General features: G+C 35.9%; 2 protein-coding genes across 2 annotated transcripts in view; one reads left to right on the top strand and one right to left on the bottom strand.

Moving 5' to 3' along the window:
• LOC132198439 (protein VAC14 homolog) overlaps positions 1-9,440 on the bottom strand; it is a 145,766-nt gene that overhangs the window by 22,428 nt on the left and 113,898 nt on the right. The window lies entirely within an intron of this gene.
• Positions 268-9,440, top strand: part of LOC132198438 (rap1 GTPase-activating protein 1) — a 225,295-nt gene continuing 216,122 nt past the window's right edge. Inside the window, exons 1-2 of the mRNA XM_059622489.1 lie at positions 268-813; positions 1,573-1,638. Coding sequence (XP_059478472.1) covers positions 347-813; positions 1,573-1,638 — 533 coding nt within the window. The 5' untranslated portion in view covers positions 268-346. The remainder of the gene's footprint in view (positions 814-1,572; positions 1,639-9,440) is intronic.

Consider the following 9,440-nt stretch of genomic DNA (forward strand, 5'->3'; position numbering starts at 1 on the left):
CAAGGATGCTAATTCAGATAAACATTAAAAAAAAAAATTATAATTTATACATAAGCAACTTGTTTGGGGACACAACGATGGGGCAGGAAAAGGAAACTGTGGTATTTTTTCCTTCAAGTTTGCGTTTGCCACTGCAACGCAGAACGCACACTACAATAAAAACCTCGTAGAGATTTCTTTTCTGAGACTTTCCTATCAAGCGGAAGCTCAAGTCTCTTTCCAACACACACCACATTCATATATAATTTCGTACACTTTTTATCTTGAAGCGTCAGTCGCGCGTTTATCCCGTTCACGCATTGACACTTCTACTCTATTTAGATTTTTTCATAAGGATAGGTCGAAAATGGACCCCTCGGTCGAAGCGTCGAAAAAGGGGGCCAAGCCGAAGGTGCCGCCGAGACCAATCAACCTGCTGCACCTGGGGAGTCCGGGGTCTCTCAGCCCCCTGCCGAGTCCTCGAAAACCTCCCCCGAGTCCGGTGAGTCCCAGACCGCCATCGATAGAATCAGAGAACCGGAAATCGTCGTCCAGTCCACCAGTCAGTCGTTTGAAGCAACGCTTCGGACGTCTCTTCTCTTTGGGGGGCAGCTCAAGTCAGCCCCCGAGCCCCACGTCATCGGACAGAAGCCCGAGTTCAGACGGAGCCACATTTGAAGAACTAAACTCGCCGGGCCGGACCCGGAAAAACAAGAGGATGGCGTGGGCCAGTTTTTCGTCAGATCCTGGAAAGCCGCAGAGCCCAATTTTTCCCAGGAGGAGCAACTGGAAGTCGAAATCGGATTCGGCTAAAGTTGTCAAGGCGATGCGACAGTGAGTATCTAAAAAAATTGATGTATAAATTTCCCATGTAAAATGATATAAATGATATTGATGTTTAGTTTAAATTAACAGGAAAATGTCCCAACAAAGCTGGGATTTTTCTATTTTGAAACGGAAACATAAATTAAATAAATTTACTTCTATATCACAATATTAACCATAAACTTTTCCGTTAAAATGCTAATCTTCACCACACAAGTGCAATTGCACTCCATTGTAATCAAACCGCAATGTCGGTAAAAATTTCAAAAGAGTTTTTAGGAAACAATTAACTTCTGCTTTAAATTTTTTATAATTAATTTGTCTTCAAATAATCTCAGCATACTATAAGGCTAAAAATTTATTATTTAAAATAAATCAGGTTTCTAAATTTTACTGGGGAGTTTAAAAAAAATGAAAATCTTTTTTCATAATTATTTTTATTTTTCAAAACGCAGTGGAAGGTAATACACCTTAATATTAACAAAGTTTGGTAATGCCTTGCCAATTTTTATAAAAAGATTTTCATCAGTGGTGTTTTTGAGCGATTTATTTTTATTTATAGAAAAAAAATCATATTGAGCATGTTTCGGCTACAAAAGATATTATAAAATTTAATATTTTGTTTTTTAAATAATTATCTAAGTGGAAAATAAATTTTTTTGGAACACGTAAATATTTTATATTGCCTATTAATAAATCGCACTATTTTTCCAAGCCAATAAATCTTCTCTTATTATAACCATTTTTCATCTGTAAACACTTTTGCAGTGGTGTGATCAACCCTCAGACGCCAGCCATCAGGGTGTACAGCCTGTCGGAAACAACGGCCGCAGGGTAAGTGTTACTAAAAGCTTTTTCACTCACCGTCGTGCCTGTCCTTTTTGCCCCACATTGTTTGTGCAAACATCACGTGCCGGGTCACAATTAAAATTAATCAAGGCGGCTCTTCATTATTTATGGCGCGCGGTCTGAAAGAACGGCGTTGTACCTATTATGGGGTATGTACATATGCATGTATATTTTCAAAGGTCGGTGTGGGTATGCCCCTGGTAATAGCGCCCCAGCCCCACAATACACCCTTGAAGGCTTGAAGGCCTAGCTAGTCTTAATAGTGACAAGAGCGGAAAATACGCCAACCAAGGCAGCGCAAATTTGCATTCACCTGCTGCCTCCGTTTGCTGAAGAATGTGTGTAGAATAGGGGTACATGTTCAAGTGCGAAAAGCCTCCATGATCTCGCTTCAATTGCGACCGAGGAAGTTGAGGCACTTTTGCGTTCGGGATGTCTACATATAATCTCCTAGGGACTCGTTGCCAACTAAATTCATGCTAACTCGAAATTTGCCGCAGTTTTGCTCTGCGGCAAACTTATTCCTATCAGTGGATTTCACTTCAATTCATTGAAATTTAACTTGTGAGTAAAATTTATTGTTCAATTACTGAAGTAAAGCAAGGTAACTTTGAAAATTTTACTGTCCGATTCGGTCGAATTAAAAGTCAATAATTCAAAAGAAAAAAAGTATTTTTCCTTTGATGATAAAGCCTTTTTTAATTAACGAGGTCAAATCCTTAAATAAATTGAATTTGATAGTTGAATGTAAACCATGTAAAGTAACAATGTGGATAAATAAACAACAACAATAATAATAAACGATAATAAAATTCTTTAAAAAAAGTCTTCTTGAAAAAAACCTTTTTAATATTATTATCTTGATTCAAGTGACCCTTTGGTAAATAAAATCATTATAATTATCGGCATTAATCAGGAAAACTTTTAATTTGAGGCGGCAGTCATTTTTGTTAATGACCTGATAGTTATAGTTTACAAAAGTTTCTTTTGATATCATAAAAAAAGCAAACAACCTATTCTCCTTAGGGGTCAATGTATTTCCAGGGTGAAGTTCACGGGCAAGGCAGAACTAATAGCAAAGGCCGACTTCCTATTTGACGAGACTTAAAATTACTTTGGACACGCGATCTGCAAGCGAGAATAACATGATAGGGTGGGGCAGACCTAAACAATGATATCGTGCAATTTATTCTAATTTCAACCCTCAAAACTACATAAATTTATAATAATGAGATTGCTACTATTACTCTAAACGACCATCAATAAAGCTTGTGATTGAAAAGAGTTAAATGAATAATAAATAATATTTATTTATTTATTTTAATTTGACATTTTTTTACATAATAAGGATATTGCAAAATTAAGCGCACTACGTATTTTATTAAAAACTATATGATTATACAAAAATTATTGCAGAAACTGCAAATTTATGAATAATTTCTTGGCCTAAAGGAATTCGATATTGGTTTCCGTGGAGGGTACATATAGAATTTGAAATGACCATCGCATGCTGTGCCATAGTAAGTCAGAGGCAAGGTCGGAGTGAACGGCCGCTAGAGTAACAAAAGTTATGAGATAGTGAGATTGAGATTATTCGCGATAAATTTTCCGCCTCGGCTGAGAAAAGCTGTAGGTGAAATGTATTCAATAAACTTTGGAATGAGCGAGGAGAACGCGTGGCATTTTATTGATGGATGGAAGTTTAAATACAGCGAGCGGAGCGTGGTATGCAGCCGGCCGTGGCTGGAGAGTGAGCGGCGCAGCATCTACTCCAGGAAACTTCGGCAAACTATTTTGGCAAAAATGTATGCAGGCAAAATATCCACCATCGCAGCATATAAGTGTCCTAAGTGGATGATAAAATATGCAGAAAACTTTTCTACCAACAACCGTGCTAAAATTTTCATACTGGAAAAAATAATCAAAATTAATGGAAAAACCTCAAAATTTATTTTTAAGCCAAAATGTATATATTTTTTTAATTCAGATCAAGAGTTTGCTTCCATGACAATCTCCATAATTTAAATTATAAAAGATATTAAATTCATAAGAATGAATCAGTTTCTTTGTGGAGATATGAAATTAATTGAATAATTTAAAGATTTTAAAATAAATAAGAGATATTTATAAACTCTAATATTATCTCTTTTATGCTGCTAAATATAGAATGTTTGGTGATCTTCATTGATTGTTAAAATGAAATATAATATATGTTGCATTTATATTGTGATTTAACTTGGTAATTACCAGAAGCAATTTGAGAAAAACGAATTTACAAGTGGCTCAAAAATAAGAGCCTAAATTAGGATGAAATTCGGTTCTCTACAATTATCTTGCTTAAAATAAATCACATCCCGCAGATTCAGAGAAATAATATTCAATAAAGATGCAAGTAAAAATAGAAAAATGCAATAACAATTATTGTTATGTTTTTAAGAGTTTTGTGAAACAACGCTCTTGACGGTTGTTGAACCAACAAAACGCTCTTTTATAAATGGATACGAGCCCTTCAAAAACGCAGCGCCGTCGGAAAAATCTATTTCTGGCTGTTTTCACACACACTCGCTGGCACAGCACTTGAGCGCCTAATTTCACCAAAAATAATTTGGCTCGCCGCACACCGTGTAATGTCCATACTGATTAATGAATCGAGTGCGGCTCGAAACTTCAAAAGATGGGGGGGGAAAAATGCTATAAACCGAAAGTCAGCAAGTCAATCATTGGTGAATTATTAGTTCCTCTGGTGTGTAAAGAAGAAGCAGTTACTTTCCGCCTTTGTGTGTATGCAACGTCACAGCTGCTGAGTCCAGCAAGTTGCCTAGCGTCCATTGATTCTACAAACTGCGGGTCACGTTCAGAGAAAGGAAACATACTCACGTGCTGGGTCTGACCTGTAATGCGGCAATCAGCATCTGACCGCATTGCACAGAGTAAAATATTTGGATCGTTTGGGTCAAAAAAGGAGATTTATGGGCTGGGAAACTCGGATGATTGAATATTTTTGGCTCTTGAGTTATTTAAGCTGGAAGCATAAAATCTCCACTAAAACAAAAAAAGTCTAGGTAAACGCCAAAAACCGTCTATAAAGATAAAAATCCAAACAATTAATTGCTTTATATTGCATAAAAAAGGTAAATCAAATCAAGTCAAATAATAAAAAAAAAAAAAAAAAATAGATAAAACTTCTTATTTGTCACTGAAAAATGTATCTAGCTCTGCAATGAGAAAAATCTTACAAATTCATTAATTTTCAAGCGGTTATAAGAAGTAGAATGATAAAGTCATGTGCGTGTTTTTTTTTTTTTTTTTTTTTTTTTTAGAAATTTGGAGAAACAGGAGGATATTTCTGAATAAAAGAAAATTCTTCTTCGATAAATAATTTATAAAATTCGTCTTAAAAATAAACCCATATTTTTTATTTTATTTAAATTAGCTTCTTTAATATTACGTACAAATTGTGTGGCTTTTAATATGCGAGCAAGTTAAGTTATTTAAACACAACTAGACCTAGAAAAATATTACAAAGCACTAATTGTGGTTCAGAGAGCATGGTTAAAAAATTTCGCTTAGCTCTCTTATGTAAAAGTTTGCCAGCCCTAGAGATTTCCGATTTCACGGGGGCCTCACAAAAAGGATGTCATTTATAAAGAAGCGTTTTTCCCGGATGAAGAAAATTGTTGTTTTCCGTCATCAGGCCACTCACTCAGGGAACGCCTTGAACTCTCAGTTCCCAGTGCATCGCATCATCATCAAAGGAAAATACGTATACGTGTGCAGATAAAAGCGAGCTCTTGTCACATTGCAGCATGTAAAGAGAGCGCGACACTCACTTGCGCCTAATTAAAAAGCGTCGCATATATAAACATAAGCAGCCCGAAGGGAGAAATAGCTGCGTGTCGTGATTAATTGCGAAAGTTTCTCCTCCACCGTGAAATTAATTTTGACGCATTTTTTTATGCCAGTTTTGTTTAATCTGAGCGGCTGGTGGCAAATTTCATTTTCCTCCCGCTATATGTATGGAAAAAAGATAACGGTCTCCATTTTTTTGGAGCCGAGAAACTCATTAGGCTGAGCTCTCGGAAAAAGTAGTGGTGCAGGGTGGAAAAGTAAAGGTCTCGCCGAGGCATTTGAAAGTGCTGTGTGCTTTCGGTGGGCGTCAACACGCGTCTCTCCGACAGCAGTCCTGTCATTATCTCGGGGCGGGAAATGTATGTATGTATGCATGTGCGCCTCGATGAAAAAAGCAGTGCGTCCAGGGAGCGGATAAAAAAGTGGAAACAAGCAAGGGTGTGCCAAGTTGACGCGCGCGCGATTTGCGTAATTGGCGACTTGGCTTGGGTTTCGCAGTTATAATGGAGCGGAATTGCGCAAATTTTCCACCTCGTCCACAGTGAAAAATGAAAAACTTTCTTGTTTACTCAACCACATCGTTCAGTCCATTCGTCCACATGCCGGGAATTATTAAAATAAAGAAGTGCAATTAATACTTCATACTTGACATAATTGGTCATAATTTAACTCCTCATGCAGTTTTAATTTGTGTTCTTTTTTCTCTCTTCTCAAATTTTGTAGTTTTCATTTATGATTTTTTTAATCTTTGGATTATGTATCTCGGTATAGGCAAAGATTGCCTTGTGGCACCAAAAAACTTAATTTGCAACTAAATTCTTCAGTTGTTAATGAAAACATTGAACAATTATAAATAAATTATAAATTATAATTCAATGTTTTTCGAACTGGCGAGAATTTTAACCTGCAGAATTATTTCATTTCATTTACTTAATTATAACGTTTAACACATGTGTATGTATGAAAATATTTGAGTTTAATTTTATAGGGTATCTAAATTATCCGCAAAAATTAGAAATAAATTTTTTTAGAAAAAATCCATCATCATGTTTATGTAGGTTTAAATTACATTTAAATTCATACAAACGAACTCTCATTATTTTAATTAAGCTCAGTCAGAATGAATTTTCATTTGCATATCAAAGGGTAGAATTAATTTTCTATTTTTGTCCATTCACAACAGTTTTAAAGGCTGACGTCACGTTATTTTGGGAGCACACGAGGGAAGTAAAAAGGCGCTCAGCTGACAGTGCTCGTTTTGTGATAAAATTTGCATACAATGGACGTTGGCCTTTAGTGTGACGCAAATGGTAACACGAATATTCTGAACCATTACGAGATCCACCACCATGTTCTCATCTCCAGTACCAATTTGGTGCAGCATCTTTCGCAGGAAATGCCGTAAGTCTAGTTAAATAAACATACAAAAATGAATTTTCACAACGAAAATGAAAGTTTCATTCATGAATGATTTAGAGAGAAGAGATAATAAATTTTTAATTACTCTTCGCTTGACTAGGGGCTAAATTTTCTGCTTGACGAATCCAATTTAACAACGCTTCACAGCACATTCAAATTCAAATGAAAAACTGCGGAGATTCTCATTCGTATATAATAATAAATGGGGTTAGCGACAAAGAAAGTAGATTTTCAACTAAATGAGATTGCAATCATGACGGTTGAAAAATCGAAAATACACGCACCACCGGTGACTGTCAATAAAAGACAGAGCGCAAGAGAAGAATGGGCAAAAGTTTCAGTTTCAGCAGCTGATAGAGACACCCCTCGCTCCTCGGGGGTGGAGGTGGTGGTGGAGCGTTGCTCGCGCTGGTGGATCGATGCGGTACGAATATAGGTCAGAGTCAGCTCACTCGGCACCCGCTGCCAAATAACACAGAAAAAGAGAAGCTCTAGGCTCGTCGCAATTTACTTATACTTTCCGGCTGCAGATTTTTCCATTTCCATTTATAATTTGTCAGGACATATGTATTTTTTTATATAACCACTCGCTCGAGCGCCATATGTGAGGGGCGTATTTTGTATGTTTGCCATTCTCTTATACTCGTGCGGCACATAAGGGCTGTTCGCAGGACAAGCGCGGTAATCGCGATAAGAAAAAATGTGCAATGTGTTTCGTGTTTGATCAGCTGATAAGTTCTTGACTGGTTGAAATACAGGGCTAATTTGTTCTGCTTGTGGTGTGAACTACGCAGTAAAAAACTTGAAGAAAAAAACATATCAAGAAAATTAGGCGATAATTGTTTTCAAACAAATAAATTACTCAAAAAAAGATCAATTGGTTAAAAGAGCATTAAACGGTCGTTCTCATAATAACCTTATAATATCAATCTCTATATTACTCATTGAATATTGAAAAATATTAAAACGTATGTATTGGAAATTGCACATTCCACTGGGATATTGGAGAAAAATAAATCATATCTTGGTAAATATTTTCTTTTTTTGTAAACAAAAAATTGCGAATTAACAAAATTTAATAAAATTCCATTATAAATTTTCCTTTCAAATTCAATAAATAACATAAAATTCCGCGATAATCATAATACAAAAAATAATTACGCTCATTATGCTGGAACTGGAGCATTATTATACTTTTCTAACCAAATTAATTTTTTTAAGCTGAAACGTTGCCGAATATAATTTCCTTTTATGAGGACTTTTTTCCTTTTGCAGGTCAACTTTTTTGATGCATAAATGCACAAATTTGAACTATTTTAAAAATTACTTGATACAAGGGTTAAACTTCAGGACTTATTGAAAGCATATTTTTTTTCTACAAATTTGATCCTAAATTAAATGCGAAAACTGGACTTTAATCGTTTTTCCATTTTTCATTCACGTTATTTTTATTTGCCATACATTTTTTAACGTCAAAAAAGTTTGCATGGGCAGGGAAGAAAAGCAGACAGTTGAATAATTTATCACAAAAATGCCTCGACTGTCGCAGTCATGAAAAATTGCTTCTAGAACGTGCGCTATTTCGGTGTTAAAAATTATTCTCGTAAAGAGATATCTAGCGCCACCCTATATGATTAAACTTTTCGCGTGAGTCCTTTTCACGATTGCGACAGGAGGTTTCTAGTTTGCATTGCAAATATCAGCGTGTTTGCAAAACACCAATTTCAAAGCTAATTAAGCAATTTTATTATTTGCGCCGAGCGCATTATTTAATTTCAGCATGAATTGCAAAACGGCCGAGGTGAACGCGGAGTTTAAAAAAATCCATCCCTGGCATGTGCGCGTAAACTCAGTGCACGTGACCATTAACTTTTATTATATTCCACGGGCCATTCAACCTCGAGTGTTCTTGTTGCGATGCACCGCACCGTGGCATGCGAGAGAGTGCTCGACTCGCGGTGCTGGTTGGAAACAGCAAGAAGTGCGTAGTTACGGAAAACCCGAGAGCTGAGCTGCAACAGCTAGAGCGGCAGGAACGATCGAGGGATGAACGGGGATGAAGAGGGAATTCAACTGCTGCGCAATATTCGGTGGCGGGGTGGTGCAGCCGATGCTGTCACTCGGCACGGATTTTGACGCTTCAAAAAACCAAATAATGCGAACAGCCGGAATTAAAAAAAAAAAAAATCGGGGTGTTTGACATGGACACTTTTTTTTCTCACTTGCTGGCTTTTACAATATGTCTTGATCGATAAAATAAAAATGGTGTTCGAATAATAATTTTCAATCTTGAAGAATGTTATACCATAATTTTTTTCCTGAACTTCAATTTTTATTTTATTTTTGTTGAGCCTTACAAAAATTAGCTGCGCAATTTAATAAACATTGAAGTTTATTATTAGTTGCAAATTTTAAATAAGATTATACATTTTTTTAACAATAAACAAGATTATATTCTTAAACTTGCTTAAACTTATTTGTATATTTATATATTTGTTTAATTTTTTTTTATGATATCA

This window comes from Neocloeon triangulifer, unplaced genomic scaffold, assembly GCF_031216515.1.
Source record: "Neocloeon triangulifer isolate White Clay Creek 2 clone unplaced genomic scaffold, ASM3121651v1 ptg000012l, whole genome shotgun sequence".
Lineage (NCBI taxonomy): Eukaryota > Metazoa > Arthropoda > Insecta > Ephemeroptera > Baetidae > Neocloeon > Neocloeon triangulifer.